General features: G+C 28.3%; 4 protein-coding genes across 6 annotated transcripts in view; 3 read left to right on the top strand and 1 right to left on the bottom strand.

Moving 5' to 3' along the window:
• Window positions 1-1,770: 1,770 nt before the first annotated feature.
• On the top strand, window positions 1,771-14,162 carry LOC145183087 (vesicle transport through interaction with t-SNAREs homolog 1B-like). Of its 2 annotated transcripts, none has more exons than XM_090085421.1 (8): window positions 1,771-1,975; window positions 4,506-4,564; window positions 5,400-5,510; window positions 12,737-12,805; window positions 12,957-13,050; window positions 13,219-13,289; window positions 13,809-13,870; window positions 14,054-14,162. In XM_090085421.1, the coding sequence occupies exons 1-8, from the start codon at window positions 1,876-1,878 to the stop codon at window positions 14,145-14,147; spliced, it is 660 nt and encodes a 219-aa protein (XP_089941547.1). In that variant the 5' UTR covers window positions 1,771-1,875; the 3' UTR covers window positions 14,148-14,162. The 2 variants fall into 2 exon arrangements, with proteins under 2 accessions (XP_089941547.1, XP_089941548.1); XM_090085422.1 differs by having other exon boundaries at window positions 1,801-1,975; window positions 4,492-4,564.
• On the top strand, window positions 7,090-12,526 carry LOC149889890 (uncharacterized). Its single transcript, XM_090085423.1, has 2 exons — window positions 7,090-9,550; window positions 9,631-12,526. The coding sequence occupies exons 1-2, from the start codon at window positions 9,548-9,550 to the stop codon at window positions 10,156-10,158; spliced, it is 531 nt and encodes a 176-aa protein (XP_089941549.1). The 5' UTR covers window positions 7,090-9,547; the 3' UTR covers window positions 10,159-12,526.
• Window positions 14,163-14,307: 145 nt separating the features above from the next.
• On the top strand, window positions 14,308-17,834 carry LOC145183086 (seipin-like). Its single transcript, XM_090085420.1, has 7 exons — window positions 14,308-15,404; window positions 15,676-15,769; window positions 15,901-15,976; window positions 16,145-16,212; window positions 16,295-16,429; window positions 17,024-17,121; window positions 17,392-17,834. Exons 1-7 carry the CDS (start codon window positions 15,229-15,231, stop codon window positions 17,699-17,701), a joined length of 957 nt encoding a protein of 318 aa, XP_089941546.1. The 5' UTR covers window positions 14,308-15,228; the 3' UTR covers window positions 17,702-17,834.
• Window positions 17,835-20,351: 2,517 nt separating this feature from the next.
• The window catches only part of LOC145183219 (uncharacterized), a 9,502-nt gene continuing 8,956 nt past the window's right edge, over window positions 20,352-20,897 (bottom strand). For both annotated transcript variants that reach the window (XM_090083750.1, XM_090083751.1), the window contains exon 20: window positions 20,352-20,897. This exon is cut by the window's right edge and continues 1,300 nt beyond it. In XM_090083750.1, coding sequence (XP_089939876.1) covers window positions 20,472-20,897 — 426 coding nt within the window. In that variant the 3' untranslated portion in view covers window positions 20,352-20,471.

Raw genomic sequence — 20,897 nt, 5'->3', positions numbered from 1 at the left:
CCAGTTTATCTAAAGACAAATTACCAATTTTTACAAGAAGCTTTTTTCTTATCATGCTATAATCGTAATTCAGTGTAATGTTAATTCAGTGTTATATCAATTCAGTGTAATATCAAATCAGTGTACTAGATAAAAAAAGACATCTATTATCATTAAAAATATACTTAATGTTATGCTATATTTTATGTTATATGCACTCAACATCGTTATGTATACTCATTATTTTATGCTTTATACATTGTTACTTATATTTTTATACGTTAATCCAGTAAATTTTCGAAATTTTGTCTTTGTTTAAAACCACTTCTTTAAAATATTGTATTTTATCATTTGAATGGAGAACCAAGAAAATGTAGATGTATCAAATTATTACATTTAACTAATGAAAAGCTTGTTGGACTCAAATTTAATGTCGGAGCTCCGGGTACTCTAATACTCTTTGCAAGACATACTTTGAATGAAATGGTAAATGTCTTCCTTTGGAATTTTGTTTTAATATGAATCTCATTTTTGAGGAATTTAAAACATTCACGATCCTCATCCATTGGATTGAATTTAAAACATTCACGATCCTCATCAATAGGATTGAGGAAATTTACGGAAATTTGTGAAAAATTGATTTTTCTAAAAAAAATTTTAAAAAAACCTATCTTTAAAATAATATTTTCAACTTTTAGTCTGATAATGTATACAATGGGTCACAATAATTAGTTTTAAAAGTCTAATAATATATATAAAGAGTCGTAATAATTATCTAAAGATAGATAAACAACTTTACTTTTCGTTTTACACAACGTGAAGTTATTTATCTATCTAAACGGCATCATATTTTTGGTTTTCGTCGGTTTTCATCAATTATTGACATACTCTATCCTAGTACCCAATCTTAAAACACTTACTGCAACTGGATTCTCTAGCTTCATATTAGTTTTTCATAATTACTATCACCGAAATAGCAGCAAAGGCTTCTTCCAGACCTATTGGCAATCTTTCCAGCTTTGGTAAAGAATTGCATAAAAAAGCAATAATCGTATGCCTTCCCATTTTTCTTTCAATCACCTAAAATTGTAACTCTGATTTTTCGTTACCTGATAGTTAACGTTAACAAACCTGTAAACCAAGTATCTCTTTTTTAAGTAATCGGATGAAAGACGAAATAATCTTATCAGTGAAATCTGTAAATATCACCGAAAACTTTATCAAAGTCATTAGGTAGAAAATACTTCTACATTAAAAAATTAGTAATGATATTGATTTTATTACAAAACTTCGTCCTTTTTATAATTTTTAATGTTTCTTTGTAGTAATTTAATTTTAATTTTAAAATTTGAAGTCGATTCGGAATGACCAACTTTTGATGCATATTTTCGACTCAATCGAAGTAAACAATTTACGAACTTTTTCGTACGTTTTATACCGAGGTAAACGTACAACTTTTTAATTGTAAGAATGCTCTGTTTACCTATAGCTAAGTTGATAAGTTTTTGTAAGGTAAGTTAATCACTTAAACATCTCCCTTTCAGTTATATTTATGTGTTATGCTTAATTTCAGCATCGAAACGTATATATATATATATATATATATATATATATATATATATATATATATATATATATATATATATATATATATATATATATATATATATATATATATATATATATATATATATATATATAATAGTTATCTAAATACAAGTCATTTCTTTTATCTAACACTTATGAAATATAAATGAAAACTAAAAAACTACTGTAAACAAAACTATACAGTAAGTAAAAAAGAACTTTAACATATTTAATTGTAAAGTTGTTTCAGTAAAAGTAAAAAAGAATCTAAGTATGTTCTAAATAACTTGAGGTAAAGCACTACATAGTATGTCATCAGAAAGATTTGAAGATTGTCAAGATGAACTTCGTTTGTGTTTGGGTGAAATTCAGAGTTCTTTGAAAAACAAGCTTCCTAAATTAAATGGAGGTAAATGATTTTCTACTAGTAATAGTTTTGTGTGTTTATCTTAAGTAATACACATTTTTAAAGATGAGACATCAATTAATAGAATGAATGCATATATTTTTACACAAAGTACATGTATACTTATGCAAAAGTTGTAAAAGGCGCATAGTATGCTTATGATATGTTTATTTTTAAGAGTAAAAAGGCTTACAGTATGCTTATGGTATGCTTTTTTTGTTTTACAATGCAATAACTTTACTAAGTAAACAACTATGAGAATCTCAGTTATGAAAAAAACTGTGCTATAAAACATGCTTAACACATAAAGGCTAAACATTTATTCCTATCATATGCTTTTAGTTAAACAAGTTGTGATCCTAGATATGCTTACAAGTGTTATTCTAATAAATAAAAAGATATCAACATTTTTTGGAAAATATCTATAATTTGTGCGTGATGTATCTTTGATTTGTCAGTTAATTATCAGTTATCTATTTACTAGCTTTGAATTAAAAGCATTGTATTTTTTACTTGTCTATATTTAGGATGTTAGATAATGAACTCTAACAAGAACATTTAGAATTTCATTATAACATAAATATAATTAGTAGAATGAAAATAGCAGTCTGATTTAAAATTTCACAAATTTCATTTTAAACAGAAATATTAACATTTAACAGTGTTTGCCTAGTCAATATGACTGGGCATAATTCTTTTTTTTTTTTTTTTTTTTTTTACCATAAGAAGGAAAATATTCAACAGAAAGATGCTGTGAAATCTGTTGTGCAGAAAATTTGTGACAATTTAATCAAAGAATTCAAATTTCTGAGGAAAAAAAGTTGTTTGATAAATACAGGAATATCTTTTAAAATAAGACTTTTGGGATATTTGCTAAAGAAGATTACTTTGTTGCATCATGTTATCATCTGTTTGATATTGCTCACCATTGTCCCATAAACTTAACTAAAGTTAAAGAAGATAAAGTTTTTCTTATTGACCAATGTTCAGAAAAAAAATGTCATGGGTGGTGTAGATTTGATTTAGCAAAACAAGAAAGGCATAAAGAATCAAGAGTACAAAAAGAAATTCACTGGGATTTAAAATTAGATTAAAGAAAACAGGTGTTTTGAAATTTCTGAGCCTGATCTGGTCATATCAACTTTAAGCCATTTTGGTCATACTGACTTTGAAGAAGAGCTTCTATAAAATTTCTAAAAACAATTTAGAAATTTTATAGAAGATCGTTATCAAGAGAGGATCTAGAAGTAATATTTAGCTCTACACCTGATCAAAGTGTTGAATAACTATTAACTATTTTGCAGGTTCAAAGAATACTGGACTCAAATTGATTAGCAAGTATATACATTATGCAACAACGGCCATCTCAGTCCAGAACTCAAGATAATGAAAATAGAAACAGTAAAATTTGCACAGGACATTCTGAATGGAAAGCATGACATCTACTAGAAGACTATGCAGAATTATCTTCCTCAGGGAATACCCCCTTTTTTAAATATGTTTTCTGGTTTGCTGTTTTTTCTATCAAGCTTGATAGATGGCAAAGCTCAGTATTGTGCTAAAGATTTTCCTTTTCCAGAGTCAGCTTAAATTCACCAAACCAAAAAGTGTTGGTTGTTTGGACTTTGATTTATTTGTCTTGTTGATCTATGTAAAAACTTGTAATACCTGCTCTAACTCCAGTGATGCTCCATTCAATGACCTCAGCCTAATCCAGAGCTTAACTAAATATGGTACCATATCTAAGATCATATCATCTTTGGTACTGAAAGGAATTGGTTATCACTTGTGGTATTTGCGGGAGGATTTTGGATAGTAGATCAATCAGATGCACAACAGTACAGGATCTGTAAATCAAGGCTTTTGATTCTTTCCTGTTTCTTCTTTTTTGCACTGCAATAAGATACTTTGTTGATTGTGGAAGATGTGAAAAACTAGCACAGAGGTTTTACAAACCCCAAAAAGCATACACTTCTCGGAGATTCTGAATACAATTGTGACTTAGAACTAAATGCTATTATGCAAAGCTTTACAAATTTGGATCAATATTATAAACAAATATAAGATTGGTTTCTTTTTTTTTATAATAGTTTGTTAAAAATCTTTAATTAAGATGAATGCTTAAAAATTTTGCAGTTAATGTACCATTCTACTATTATGTTGCTCTTCTGTCATTAAAATTTTGTTGACAGTTTTATTTTTGCAGAAACTTCTAATTTAGAAGTTTGTTGACACTACTTAGCACAGAGTGATTATCTAGTCAAGTTATTATGGTTAGGACATTATAAATATTAATTGTGGGATGATCTACCCCATTTTTTCTGCTTTTCTATGTGCACCTTTCTCTTGTGTGCATATTTTCATACACATTGTAGAGGGGATAAATCCTTCAGTTAAATAATTTCTTTTAAATAAAATTGAGAAGCTTTATACATCTTTGCCATTAACACATACTAAACACCTCTCATTTGATTAATTTCTTCTGTGAGCGTTGAACTATGTATATTTATAGTGTGTAGAACTGTATTTATAGAATCTAAAAAAAAAGAGTTGAGGAAGATTGAGAAGTTAATTGAAGATGCAGATGTCCAGGTAAATATATATATATATATATGTGTGTGTGTGATTAGTAAAAGACTTCTACACTCAAGAGTGCTCAATAGCCCACTGGCAAGAGCGATTACATTGAAAATACAGCAAAGGATGACAACTTTGTTGGTACCTAAAGTTTCATACTGGCATACTGGCAATCATCAACCAAAATACATAATGAAAAAAAACATTACCAAAGGAAAAAGTTAAAAGAAAATGAAAAAACCGTAAAAAATGTTGATAAAAAAGAATTGTTCTTATTAATGGCTTCAAATTAGTCTTTACTGTCAAATGACGCAAGCATATATTTATTTATATGTCTACACTTACTCACCAATCATAGGGTGCATCTTCTTGTGATTGACCTTACCAACCAACTACAAGAAGATGTACTTTACCAACCAACAACATGCAACCTTACCAACCAACCACAAGAAGGTGCACACTATGCTTAAATGAATAAACTGAAACTGCCATCTATAGGGTCGCAAATTTAAACAAACATTAACAAAAAACAAGAACTTTTAATGACATTTTTAACAATTTTTTTTTTTTTCTTTTAATTTTTTCTTTTGTAATGTTTTTTTCATTATTTATTTGGCTGATGATTGCTGTTATGCTGGTATGAAACTTTAAGTACCAACAAAGTTGTCATCCTTCGTTGTATTTTCAATATATATATATATATATATATATATATATATATATATATATATATATATATATATACACACGCACAATGTTTTGACAGTACTATTATCTTTTTGAAATACTATAATGGTATAACAAGTCATTCAATATATATATTTTTTAAAACAAATTTTGTGTTATGCAGTTGTTGTACATGGATGAAGAAGCTCAAAATGCACCTGGAACATATAGAACAAGTTTTTTATCAAAAACAAGAGATTTTAAAATGCAACTTGATAAATGTCGAAAAGAATTGGTAAGAACGTTAAAACTGTTTAAAAAAGTTCAATAATATTCCAATGACTGGCTTTGACCTCAAATTGTAATAAAATAGTTTTTTATGTCTGAGTTTGATTATTTTTTACAACTTATTACCAAGGGTGATGATTTTGCCTACCGATGTATATTTCAGAAAACAAGATTTGGCACTCTAAATTTACCATGAGTTGTAAAGATATATTTAGACTTGTAAAGATATATTTAGACTTTTTAAATTAACAAAAATCAGTGGTTTTTTGACACTCATCTCATTTTACTGTATTTTTTATCATTATACAATACTAGAATTGAGCTTTAAAAAATTTACCAGTAAATAAAAAAATTGTTAAAAGAATTTTACCAATTTACTGGTAAAATGATGTTGGTAATTTTCAGAAAAGTTGCTTTTTTATTAATGCTCAAAAATGTTTGAAAATGCTTGAAATACTTTGAATGCTAAATATAATTACCACTTTCCTATCAATTAAGCTGTTGTTTGTTTTGCTTGGAAACTGGTTCTTTTGGTTTTGAACATTTTTACTTTCTGGTGATTTTTTTATTTTGGTCTTGAGCAATTTATCAATTTATTCATCAATTTATTTTGCTTTTGAGCAAAATGTCAGACACTTGGAAACACTACACCCTAAACAAAAGAAAAACAGCTACTTGCAAAAAATGTGGAATTACTCAAAGTATGAAGTTAGTAATCAAGTTTAAAAAACCAGAATATGTATCTCCTAGAAAAAAAAACATGGAATCAAAAAGGAAACACAGGAAAAGAATCAAAAAAGTCTAAGATTTCAGCTTTTTTTTAAAAACAACCAAAGAAATGATTTCATGACTAACAGCACTGAATGGACAATCTACAATCTCTGAAAAAGGTTATGCAATCCAGTCAATTAAAAAATTTGCAGCTAATGTGATGGCCTTAAAAATACTTTCAACTCTTTAATGACAATTGGGAAATTTTTTTTTTATTACACTAGATATATTCTTTGAAAATCTGAAGATAGATGAATGATAATATTCATAAAAAAAAACTGGAATCTGAGTTTGATGCAAACTTCTGAGTCTGCCAGCTAAAAAGGTGCAGCAGTTGTCACTGAAACTGTGGGAGAATTTTGGTTGAAAATTGACCATAAAACTTCTTACATTCATGGAATGCATTTGCTGGTTCAACAAATGCTGAATAAGAACCCTTCCTAAAAATTCCAACATAGTACATTCAAAGAAACAAGCAACAAGGATGAAGTCAGTTGCAATCATACATTGGAACGCAAAAAAAGCTGCGTTTTGCGTTTGCGTTCCGAAATAAAAACTCACACGCAAACTCAAATGCATTTGACGCAATTTATTGCGTTTACTTACGTAAACGTAAACGCAATTTACGCAAATAACTGCGTTTACGCACGCATTTAATACGCAACTTACGCATATAAAATGCGTTTATAAACGTAACTCAAACGCAACTTACGCGTATAATTGCGTTTACAAACGTAACTGAAACGGAACATATGCATATTATATATATATATATATATATATATATATATATATATATATTCCATTTCCTTTGGCGTATCATAAAATTTACAATAAGAAAGATCGTGTATACATATAGCATATATATGTTGTATATATATCGTGTATATATAGCATATATAGTTACTTACTTTGACTCAGTCTCTTCTCCCTTCGTTCGTTGCACCTTACAGTTTATTTTTACATTTCATTTTTTTTTTTAACAATTGTTTTTATTCTCTTCTTTTGATTTCTTATTTTTTCAAGTTTAGGATAGGGTGGGGCAAGATGTCTATAAAGTTAACATTATTAATTTACCTAGGTCTCACAAATGCACAAGGGACTTGACTTTAGGAACATCTTGCCCCACTAAAAGTTACAGAAAATTAGTTGTATTATTTGTGTGATTATAGTAAAGAAATATTTGTTTTGTGGGTAATTTATTCCACAATATTCCTAATTTTAAAAATTTAAACTCAATCAATAAAACTAGTTTATTTGCAATTAGCTAGTTTTGGATGAAGAAAAATGCCCTTTTATGTTGGGGGTAAAACGTCCTGTGATTATTTAGTGTTAAAAACTTTTAGGCAAGTTTATTTCTTTTGAAACAAAACATAAATATTAAAACTAAATATATACAGGGCGTTTTACCTGACTCATAAAAGGCCATTTTCCTCTTTTTACTAAATACTATGTTATTCTATTTGTTATATTTTTTTTTTAGATTATAACTTTTTTTTGTTTTTTAGATCTTTTCCCAGCCATGGGCAATTAATTCCTTTGAATAATTGTCCCATTGTATGTTTTTTCATTTTATATGTAAAAAGGATCGCTTTAAACGGGCAATCAACCACAAAAACACTTTGCGATTGGTCAGCGCATGCGCACACTTTAAAAATTGCTTAAAACAAAGGAAAACTCATTTTCCGCTCACAAATTGAACGCAATCATACTCAGTTGTGTACCGTACTATTACTTTAATCAAAACTATTTTTAGAAAAAAGTATAGCTTAATACCTTTAACTAGTAAGCTCATTTCAATTATTATAAAAATCTGGCTATATTCACTCAATTTAAAAACATATTACACTCATTTTAAAAGGAGCCATTATAATGAGAAATTAAATATCATTTTTAACAAATTTGATTAATAATTATTTTTTAAATTCGTTATAAAATGACCTAAAAACATGTTAAACACGTAATAATTTCTTTTTAGGGATATGTCTAATGACATTTCCTTATAGCATAAAGAAGTTCCTATAGACATTTCCTTATGATATGCAGCTTATACATAAAAGTATAAAAAAAAATTAGTTTAGGAAACAAAACCAAGTTTTACTTAATTGTTTCATAAATATCTAATTTAATATGACACATCAATTTCGCAAGAGTAAGATCTATCATGAGGATATCATAAAGTCTTGTTCAAAAAAACGACATGAAGAAGAAATATTGCGATCACAACAGTTGCAATTGCAACCGTATTTATCTCAAAGTTCGTCTGCATCTAGATCTGGAGAAGCAATTTCAAAAAGAACAAGATCTGTAAATCCTATAAAAACGACGAAATTACTATGCAGACAACAAGTGCTGCGTTGACATCATTATCGGGAAAGTCTTCAAATAATACTTCAGTTTCCAATATTTCTATTCCTCCTATTCAGCAAGACCCGAGATTAAGGTTTCAGGGTAATAGTCTTTTGGCAAATTTATCTAAAGACTCGTGTAATTTGATCAACAAAATGCAAGATTTTGTTCAAAGAAACATTTTTCTGAAAAAGAAGTTTATTGTAAATTTAACTGAACGGGTATTTAAATTACTTTTTCTTAGATCTAAAATGTTATTAAGAACAATGTAGCGCATGATTTTTATATATCTTAGGAGTATACTTTGTATCTTCATTTCACTACATCTGATACTCAAATAAATAAATCACAAAATGATGTTGAGTTTTTCTGCATATTGTGTAATCAATAGTTTACAGCTCGTATTGGTCGAACATCCAACATTAAGAAGCATTTACAAAGAAAATATCACGACATTTTGGGTAAATGGTTTGACTCATACGACACACTAAACAAATCAAATAAAAAGCGAAACGTGCTAGATGCCGATACTTTGAATGCTATCAAGTTCTTTATACATCAAACTGCTCGATTAATGCATTTAATCCTTTTGCGATTAATCCTTTTTTGAGGAAACTAGTGAAAGTTCCACTTCCTTGTGCAAAAAGTTTTAGAGAAATCTTGATACCAGAAACGAGGGCAAAATTATCAAACATAATTAAAGAAAAATTAGACGATGCCCTGGTTGTCACTTTATTTAGTGATATATGGACATCTCCTGAAAATGTTGGACTTTATTTCAGTTGGTGCAACATTAACGAACAGTGATTTAAAAAAAGAAATCATCATTATTGGTATGGAACAGATGACGGGACAATGCAGAAAATATTAAATTAGGGATTTAAAAGATTATAAATACCTTTACCTTCAATAAATCAAAAATAAATGGTAAGTTTTTTAAAATTTTATTGCTTTAATTATTGTAAACACAATGAATTTATTGATTACTTAAGTTATTTATTTAACAGCGATTTACATGTGATGAAGGGAGCTCATTTGTCAGACTGTTTAAGCAATTATTTGAAAAGTCTCAAGAAGATAGAGTTGAAGAGACGAAAGGTGGCGATAGCGCATATGAAGATGATCCATTGCTGAACCAAGAGGTTGCCCTTTATATTGAAGAAGCAGAAAATGAGCAGCTAAAAATATGTGAAGATGAAGTCTTAAGTATTGAAATTCAAACCTCTGATGAACATCTTAAAGTGCTATTAACTGAATCAAGGAAGCTTACTTTTACAAATGTTATTCAGTTAGCCAAAATAGCTGAGGAAGTAAACATCACTAATGACTTTAACGAAGATAACGAATACGATCTTCATAGTGCTGAGCTAATAAAAGATCTTGAAATTGAATTGGGAACATCGAAACTACCGCAGTTTTTCTGCGCAGCTCTTAAAACAAATATCGCTATTAAGAAAAGTTTAAACGTTTTGAAAGTGTCGTTTTCTTGCGACGCTTTCAAAGTACGCAAGAAGCATAAATCATTCTATAAATAGCGTTCAATACCACATAAAAAATGAAGCTAAATTACAAACAAGTTGTGATGGAATTCATTGGTCAGCTGCTTTCCTAATGTTACAAAGTTTTCAAAGTGCTTACAAAAGAAATGCATTCGATTCGGAAAATCAATGCCCAATCGAATTAGATAAGATTGAACTATACCTACAAATCCTTCTTCCCGCATACCAGTTCAACTTAATTGTACAAAAGAATCTTTCATCGATTGCTGATGTTTTGCCTGCATTGACTATTATAATTTCAAAATGGAGTAGAATAGAATTACAAGAAATTGGAAAAGAATTTGCTAACTTGTTAATTTCTTCTTTTAAAATTAAAGTTTCAGTGCAAACTTAACTCAGGAATTTATTTAGTAGCATCACTTTTGAATATCTCAAAGCTTAAATTATGGTTCTTTAGACCTGATTGTCAATTTATTGTTAAAGGTATTTAGTTATTAGATTATATTATTTAGTTAAGACAAATAAAAAGTTTTAAAATTTAGTTTAAAAAATAGTTCTTCAAAACCTAATTTATAAATTTAACTACTTTTATATATAAATTTATTATATTAAAGTTTGTATCACAACCCAAAATTGTTTAGGAGCAGTAGAAAAGCTACACGAAGTCCTGAAATTCTTTACGCCACGCAATATTTATCAAAGTGCTTTAGAATCGCAACCAGGATGTGAGCTTACATAAGCGAAAGAATGATTGAGTTCAAATGATCAGCAAACTGATTCGCTCAGCGGATTTATGCTAGATGATAACTATTGCCCAGAAGCTCGGCAGCCTAATTTACAACTTTATTTACTGGAAATCAAAAAAGAAAAACTTTACTTTTTTAAGCAAATCGAAGAGAAAGGACTTGCTATATCTGTCTATCCTTCTTATGATTTTTGGTTCAAAAAATTCTAAAATGCCAATGTTACGAAAGCTATTTGTCATCTTACTAAATATTCCATCAGCAGCAGCTTTTATAGAGAGATATTTTAGTACTTCTGGTTTTGAATGTGAAAAGAGACGAGGCAACATGAATGCTGATCTGATTATCAGTCGCTCATTGCTAAAAGTAAACTTAAAACTTCTTGAAAGTTCAAATAATTTTTCGGACGACGATGACTCAGATAGTGAAATGTAAACTTATCATATAAAGATAATATATTTTTTGAACTTGAAAAGCACAAAAATAAAATGAATATATAATGCAATAGTTTCAATAATAACAATAATTTTAATAATAACGGTTTAAATAAAAAGTTATATATCTTTGAGTTAAAAAGTAAAAAGTATCTACTTAACAATTCGCGTTTTCTTAAAAAGACACATTTTTTAAAACAGATTAGGTAAGTCGCGTTTGAGTCAAGTTTGCGTTTGAGTTACGTTTATAAAAACATTTTATATGCGTAAGTTGCGTATTAAATGCGTGCGTAAACGCAGTTATTGGCGTGAATTGCGTTTACGTTTACGTAAGTAAACGCAATAAATTGCGTCAAATGCGTTTGAGTTTGCGTGTGAGTTTTTATTTCGGAACGCAAACGCAAAACGCGGCTTTTTTTGCGTTCCAATGTATGGTTGCAATGAATCTGAATCTGTTTTGTTTGAAAAGTGAAAGTGCACTTGTAATCTGTTATCACTAAAGTCAGAAAAACTATCAGGTTATTTTGAAAATCCCAAGTAAAAAATTAGATCCTTTTGATGTGCAGTGATTATGAGTTGGACATTTTATCCAATATTGTTGCTGCTTTGAACCAATCAAATTAGCAGCTGAAGCCCTTTGCCAACAAAATCTAACTCTTCTTACTGCTGAGGGAATTTGTGAACAGGCTGAAATAACAAGACTCAACTGTGCATCACAATAAAGAGTTCAATTTTAAGATATTTTGAGGAGAGAAGGCAGAGCAAAATATTTTTAGGCTTGTACAAATATAATGCTGATTAAAAAGACCTGAGATTGGAGAACATGAAGTTTTCAATGCCTTCAACATCTGTTTCAAAAGACTGCCGACAGGTTGGTGTCTAGGTTTTACACAACAAATTCAAACGACTTGGGATTTATTAAAAGTGTCCATTGCTTATAAAATCTACATAGAAATCACCATTATTTGAAGACAAACTCGAGGAACCAATTCAGGCTTTGGCCAACAAACAGTGTTGCAATTCAAATGTGGTGTATGTTGTGACCAGAAGGAAAACTGGAAATCTTTAAGTTTTTTTCCATGCACTGGAGATCATGAGTCCAACTAGTGTAGAGTCTGAGCGAGTCTTTTCTGCTGCTAGATTATTTGATTAATAATTCTATCTACAATGAGTAATAACTTATTTGATACACTTTATTTCCTCAAAGCTCATTTTTCAAAAAAGAAATCTCAAAACTAAATTTATTATATTTTATTTACTTTTTATTGCAATTTTATGGGAATTTGTCTATGAGCATTTACAGTTTTTCATTTTTTACTAAATTCTAGCAGTAAGTTTTGTTTTTTTTCTTTTCCTATTTTAACAGTAAATTAAAAAGTTAGTAAAAGTTCAACCCAACACAATATCACTTAGTCATTGGTTAAGTTTAAATTTTAGGTAAAGTTTAAGTCCAATGTATCTGGTGTTAAAGACAATATGATGCTATCTCAGGATGATGATCCAAAGGCAAGTTTTTGTACACAGTTTTTTAATCTTTGATTATTTGATTAATTTGATTTGATAAGTTTTATTTCCTATTTTTCTACATAAAAGCAATATAAAAGTAAACACTTAAGATAGTAAATAGAATAATTTAAGTAATCTTCTGCATTTCTAGATTGCACAGAAAAATCAAATGGTTGAAGGATTAGAGAGTATGCATCGTGGTACACAAAGTGTAATGCGATGTCAAAGAATTGCTGCAGAAACAGGTATCTTTGAAATGAGATGTGTATGTAAAGGAGAAAGTTTAACTGTTATTTCCTTTATCATAAGTTCTTTATTATACTTTCACTAGAAGCTCTGTTTTTTTATTATAAATCTTAAGAGAAACTTTAAAACAAAATTAAACATTAGTGTGGTTATCTTTTTAATGGCAGATGAAATTGGGGTAGGAATAATCACTGATTTAGACACACAACGAGAAGCACTATTACGAACACGAGATAAAGTGAGGCTTTTTTCTTAATTATTTGTTTTATGTATGTTGGTTTGTAAACAATCCAGTAATTCCTTTATTTTATACAAATCTGTTTACAATTATTTCTAAGAAATGAAAATTAGGAGGTTTTTTAGTTTAAAATTTACATTTTACTGTAATTTTCCAAAAAGTTAATAAAATCTTAACTTTTAGTAATATTACTTTAAATAACATAACACCTTTTTAAGAAGAATTTTATATATGAACAACTAGAAATTATAGAAAGAGATAATGTTTAAAGATGATTTAAAAATTTTTGATCAAGTAGTTTTAGTTAATAGTACAAAATTAACGTCTGAATTATTACTTCATAAGTTTTTACTAAGCAGCTTTTCTTTTTTTAATTTCTTTACATTGTTTATATTTTTATTGGTTTGCAATTTCCATTTTATAAAATGATGATCAACTTCTTGTTTTTGTTTTTTTTCAATCTATGAATCAGGCTTGCATATATCCTATGTAATATCTTTTCACTTTGTATTATTTTAGCTTGAAAAGACAGATGCAGAGTTGGGAAAAAGTCGCAAAATACTCTCATCAATTAGTATAAGGTAAAGAATTATTCTGTGGGAATTACCATGCAATAGTTCTTTTACTTTGCCAATTTCTCATTATTTTGTTCTTGAAAAATGCATTTCAAAACTGACATCAGCCATATAAGCCGTACAATATCCAAGTTGAACTATTTAAGCTTCTCATTCTTTCAACCTGATACTTGTGTTTGTATCTTGTAGGTTGGCAACAAACAAGCTTCTTTTAGTTATTATTATTATCGTGGAGTTGGCAATACTTGGTGGTGTAGTTTATTTAAGATTTTTTAAAAAATAAACACTAGTTTTTTAATATGAACTTATTGATTATGAAATATGATTTATTGGTTTTATCAAACCAAATTTAAGGTATTTACAATTATAATTAATTATCCGATATGTGAACAAAAAAACAGTATCTTTTAAATTAATTGTTAATTAAATGTTGTTTATATTTTGTGTGTGCGCATGCTACTGGAAAATAGTAGTACTTGTTGTAAACAATATTAAATAAATATAAGTATTTTTTTAAATATCACTTTAGAAAAAAAGTTCAACTTTTTTTTTACATGACTTGTTCCATTTCCTAAAGGGGAAAGTGTGACTTAATGGCTGCTTTTTTAGTATCTAATTTATGTAACCAGATGTTGCATATCCTTGACAAAAAAGGATAAGCTTTGTGTATTATATACGTAATGTCCTCCTCTGGCTAAGCTCTTGATTTATCAGAATCAATTCGCAATACTTTTCAGCCAGAATCTCAAAGCTGTTGGTGAAAATAGATTCAAGAAATTGAATTGAATCTACTATACTATAGATTAAAAAAAAATGTTATGCTCGTTTTGATATGAGTTATGAAGATAACAAATGATCATAACAAAAACTGCATTTGTCAGCCTCATTTTCAATTAAATTTCTTTATATCTTTTACAAAGTTCATGCTTCTTTTATAAAAAAATGTAATCAAAACATTATCTTGTAGGAGCAACCAGACTATAGATGGTCATTTTGCACCATTTTTCCCCTCTTTCCCCTTTAACATTTAGTGGGTTTGAATAAAATGTTACTAGTTCTATTGTTAATACTTGAATTTTTAAGTTGCTCATATGCCTTACAGTTTTTATACAAATGTTGTCTCTTTGTTTAAATAGTTTATTCCTTTACTTTAGGTTACAAATTTCTTATGTTTAGTGTCATGTAGTTTGTTTGTTTTTTTTCTTAAAAGTGCAAATAATTTTTAAGAAAAAGGCAACAAAAAGCAGGTGTAATAATTTTTTAATGTGCAGGAATGTAACAGAAAATTCAGTCTTTGCTTCACATTTTCTTTTATGTTTTTGTTGATATTGAACATTTTAAAACTTTTTCCATAGAATTAGAAAATGTTAAAATTTCTGGCATCAGTACTGAATTTGCAGTACGAGGTTGTTGCATCTTTATGGAAAGTTTATTGGTTTTTAGTCTATTCAATATTTATATCACTTGTCATTTATGGGACATTTTTTACACTCTACCTACCACCTGCTGAGCATGTTAAACCTGTACATTTTCGATACAAGTAATTTTCATTTCTATATAAATTTTTTTAATAAAATTTTAGGTGTTACTGTTAAATTTAAACAAAAAAACCAAAATGTAACTTTACGTTTAAACTCAAAATTGAATGTGAATAAGGTATAGTTTATTTTTACTTATTTTATGTGTTTATTTGTTTGGTTTTTGTTCTACATTTTGTTTTTGAGTAAAAAATTTAAATCTTGTTTTACTTTCTGACAATTTGCTTAGCTTCATGGGTTTAACTTTCTACTGAGGGATAATCATGTTTCTAGTTTTAATTGTGAAAACACCAATGAAGTCTGCTCCTATCCAACTGCCATTGTGTCTTTACATGATTTCTATAAGCCCACTAAAGAAGCCATTCGGGTCAGTAGCATCTTTGGTTGTATTATCTTGTAATGATTACTCACAGTCTTAATGTTGGTTTAAGACTTGATTATAATTAATCTTCAAAAACTTATTGTATTTTTATAACATTTTACAAAAGTTCTTTTTAGGTTCTTACCAGAGGTCAGGAATATATGATTATAGTTCAGCTGGAAATGCCTTTTTCTGAAGAAAATAGGAAGTTGGGTACGAGTTGTGATTTGTTCATGCACATTTTATAGTGATATTTGAAGGTTGTTTCCATTTCTAAAAAGTTATTTCTTGCTTTAACATTTCTTAAATTTAAGGACATTTTTAGTGTGAAATGAGTTGTTTTGTGTTTATTTAGATTTATATCAAGTTTTGTGTTTTTAGGGATGTTTTTATCACAGATAGATATACTCAGCAAAGATGGTAAAATCTTAGCTTCCTCTGAAAGATCAGTAAGATTTTTTCCCTTACATATTTTTTAATTTATAGTTTTGAGTAGGTTAAAGATCAATCAGATCAAAACTTTCTATTTAGAGCTTGTTTACGTATGAAAGTTACCTTATGAACACTTTAAGCACTTTGTTTTATATCTTTCCATTGTTGTTTGGCTTGCAAGAACAAAAAAGATGGATGGATGTGGTGCTTTTGGATAGTTTTATTGATTCTTCGGTACATAAGTTTTTATTTTTATTTTTTTGATATTGTTAAAGAGATCGATATAGAGGACATTTTGATTGATTCAAACTGTTTTTCTAAATAATCCACACTAAGCAATTTATCAGCAGTTAACAGAGTGTGAAAAGTATTACCATGTGCTTAATTTATTTAGGAATATTTTAACTTTTCCAGTATTATAAAATATATTTGAAATATAATTGAAATGATATTCCCATATTGTTTTATTTCAAACTAAACATACCCATCATACTTTCTTCCCTTGAATAGCAAGATGCAAGACAATTCCTATAAAATGAATATGTCTAACTACTCATTCTTTATATGCATACTGTATTTACAAATAAAATTATGCTATAGATAAATAATCTTTGATTATGTTAAAAATATGCAGTATCAACATGTTTTCAAAAAATTCATCGATATATAAATTTGATTATTTCTTACTAAATATCCTTTAAAAAGTAGTTGTTGATTTTTATTATTGCTTTTGATGTTATCTTCCAGTTCAAAGTTGTAATACTTTTTGCAATTACTAAGATTAAAAAAAATAATAATTTTTGGAACACTTTCAACTTTGTTTTATAGTACGAACCGGCTGAAGTGGCAAATGTCACCATCTATTCCAAACGCATACAATTCTACTCAGCACGCCTAAGGATCAAAGCAGTATTTTCTGGGATAAGGTAAATTAAATTCTTGAAATGCATCGTCTAATTAAATATTTTGTAACAAGAGGTTTTAACATTTTTTTAACTTTTTTTTTTACTGAAAAATTCCGATATTGAAAACATTTGGACGAAAAGAAATTAAAAAGCGGAACGTCGAATTATCGTTTGCGACTTGCTTTTCGAGTGATTTTGAGAGTTTTTTGAAAAATTCAGTTTTCAAATGGAACTTATGTTCATACTAGTAATATCAAAAAACACAATTTTGACAAAAAAAATTTATTTCAGGTATTACATGCATCAGTGGCCAATTACGTTCAGTCTTTTTGCTTTTACAAATATCCTTGCGGTAGTTACCATGGTGTTTCTTTGGCGCAGAGGTAATAAACAAGAAGAGATTCAACTTGATCTTGCTAATGATGTAAGCGATAGTGACGATGAAGTAAATGAAGAAGATGATTTTAAAGAGCTTAAAAGTGAAAATTTATCTCAAGACGAAAATGAAGACGATAACGATTTTAGTAACGTTGAGATTGAGGAAATTGACAGTGGCAGTCGTTCTGATGACAGCGAAAGCGTTTTAAATGAGGAACAGTAAAGATCCTATCGAATATTCTGCTGATGCTACTTAGCTCCTGTAGTGTCGGAAGGAAAAAGAAAGTGTACATGAATGCAAAATAAACATCTGTTGTTAATGTGTTTGATGTTGCTAAATGGAATTATCTTAATGTGTTCCAGGTTGTATTATACATATTGTTCTCTTGAGTAAGGTTTTATTTAGAGTTTCAAATATAATGTAAATATATATATATAATATATAAATATGTATCGATGACAACATCTAGCTATTGTTTTAACGTTACTTGTTATAAAATAAAATGTTAATGCTGTCCATGTCTTAATCAAAATACGTGGCCTGATTTTAAAATTTTCTACCAGTCAATGAGATTCGGTAGTGAAAATCAGTTTTCGAAAGAAAATGTTAAAACGTATTTAAGGAATATGAAAAAAAACTAGTCATAGAATTTCCTTCAATAAAACGTATTTAAGGAATATGAAAAAAGACTGGTCATAGAGTTTCCTTCAAAAAAACGTATTTCAGGAAATTCCTGAAATACGTTTTTTTGAAGGAATTAGTAAAATTAGTATTCCTGACAGGAATATTAAAAAAGACGTGGTCATAGAGTTTCCTTCAATAAAAATAATTAGTTTGGGATTAGGAATGTGATCAGTTGATCGAATAAACAAAAAAAATTTTCATATCAAAATGATAAAAAAAACAGAAAAACTTTTCATTTCATAATGATAAAAAAAAAAACATTGTCACTTTTAGAAAACCAGAATATCTGTACCATAGCAGCATATTGATGCAATAAAACACTGAAGAGAAATGAAAAACTTTATGAAGAGAAACGAAAAACTTTTTATTTTCGGCTAATTTCTCGCAGCTTTCCACAGTTAAAAAATTTAATGAGAAAAATGTCTTGATTTAATCATCAACTATTTCTTATGAAATCTTAAATATTTGATTGCTCCTAAAATCCGTTCTTTCAATACTTCTTACTCATCGTGCAATGGTCCACCTTTTTTTGCGTTGTTCGATTGATGCTTAAAACCTGGTTATAACTAAGTTTTAAGTTTTTGTGTTATTTTATCGCAGAGATGTTGAAAGTAAAGGTAAAATTTCAATTTCTGAACTTTTGACTTTTATATTTTCTTAGTAATATTGTAATTTTATTATAATATTAAGTTATATAAGTAATATTTTTAAAACTATATTAAAATATTAAAAAAAAAAAAAAGGATTTCAGAATTTTAATTGTTAAGAGTATTTAATAATGATTAATTTAAAAGTGTTTATGGACCTTAAAATGTTTACCCAACGAAATTTGTTTCTCCGTATCCGATAATGCCGATTTATTTTTTTTTTTCAAACTTGCTCAACTTACCCCGACTAGATGACACAAAAGTTAGGTTATAAAGAGAGCTATAATACTTAGGGAAAAATGGCTAAATACAATCGAAAGTCAAATAAATGGTAATACAAATAAGTAAATAAGTCAATAAATAGATATCGACTAAAGTCAATAAATCGATATCAACACTTAAGTGATGCCAGGCAAATGTTTCTTTAAGAATGTTAGAGAAAAATAGCAAAAATATTTTTTTTTTACTTTTTTGGTCCAAAATCGAAAAAATGCTCGTACATCTCACTTGACCGCGGTCCTACAACCATTTGATGCGCATTGTATCACCATTACATATACCTATCTTTCATCAAATAGACGTTTTGTCATTTGATGCGTAGTTTTCGAGATATTTAAGTTGCCCAACTTGCCCCTATTCTAAACTAGCCCCGCCCTACCCTATTTTTATAATATAAAAATAATAGTAATATCGTTATATTAAGCACGAACACGTTTTATATGACCATATTATTATATTAAACGCGCTACGTCAAAACCAGGTAACCAAATTTGGGAAAATCTCCCGGTTTAATAAATTACGAATTGTTAAAAAATCAAATCAAGAGGTAAGTAAATGAAGAGGTTTTTTAATGACCTATTCTCGAAAGTTGAATCGTGATTTAGGAATCTTTCGAATTTGCTTTAAGAATTATACAATCCAAACGTTGCAAGGTTAAAAACATCTTACAACAGTTATTAATAAAGTAATTTAAACACATCTTAGAAAATTAATTTTCTTCTAATATTTACATGTTCGTTTATTTGCTAAAAATGTTCCGCATTCCAATGTTAAAAAGTTGATTAAAAAAGAAAAGTTGTTTGTTTAAACAAAACAAAAATATTTATCTACATTTTTGGTTATATATATATAGAAATATATATATATATATATATATATATATATATATATATATATATATATATATATATATATATATATATATATATATATATATATATATATATATATATATATATATATATATATATAGACACACATACACACACATTATACTAATTCTAGAAATATTTACACGAAGGCGTTAGAGTTTAAAAAATTCTCGCCATATTAAAAATTCAGTATTAATTCGAGCTGAATTTAATATAAAACTTTCCATGCAGTTTGATTGCATCGTCTCGCTAGCAACTAATATTAGTATTAATTAGTTTCATTAACTAGCTTCTAATTAACATTTAGTATCAATTAATATTAGTAATCTCGCCACATTAAAAATGTAGCATTAATAAAAAAATTTAGTATTAATTAAATCTCACAAATCGGTCCGCAAATATTAAATATTTGAAAATTATACCTGTTTTATATACAATTAGAAGTAGCATGATATGTAATCAATTTAATGCAAAAACTTAAAATATCGTTCGCTATTCGTGAGCAATACTTCACGTGTCAAATATATAATGAGCGTCATCCTGAACTAAACCGCTGTCATTGAAGGTTTGATTACAACTCTTTTCTTTTTTTAACAGATGCACGTTTTCTTCTAAGTTTTTCGAATATTTTTCTAATCTCGCAACTTTTCCTTTCATTTTCACTAACTTTCGATCGAGTTTGTGTCTCAGGTTGTCGCTTCGCGCTTGAGCGGTGAGGTTGTTTCGTTTGACCTTTTCAAACTCGCTAGTTAACGCGTTGTTTTTTTCTCGCAATTCTTTCAGGTGAACTTTGTTCTTCTGACACGTCGCCTTTAAGATCTGGTTTTCGTCTAACAGTGCGCAGTTTGATTCAGTGAGAACCTGAACTTTCCTTTGTAAACTGTTGTTTTCTTGTAGCATGTGCCCGCTTTCATATTTGGCAATAATGTTCAATTT

The sequence above is a fragment of the Hydra viridissima genome, unplaced genomic scaffold, assembly GCF_058129835.1.
Source record: "Hydra viridissima isolate aposymbiotic clone 2 unplaced genomic scaffold, HvirCarnegie_v1 scaffold_4, whole genome shotgun sequence".
NCBI lineage: Eukaryota > Metazoa > Cnidaria > Hydrozoa > Anthoathecata > Hydridae > Hydra > Hydra viridissima.
This window is presented reverse-complemented; position numbering and strand designations above follow the sequence as displayed.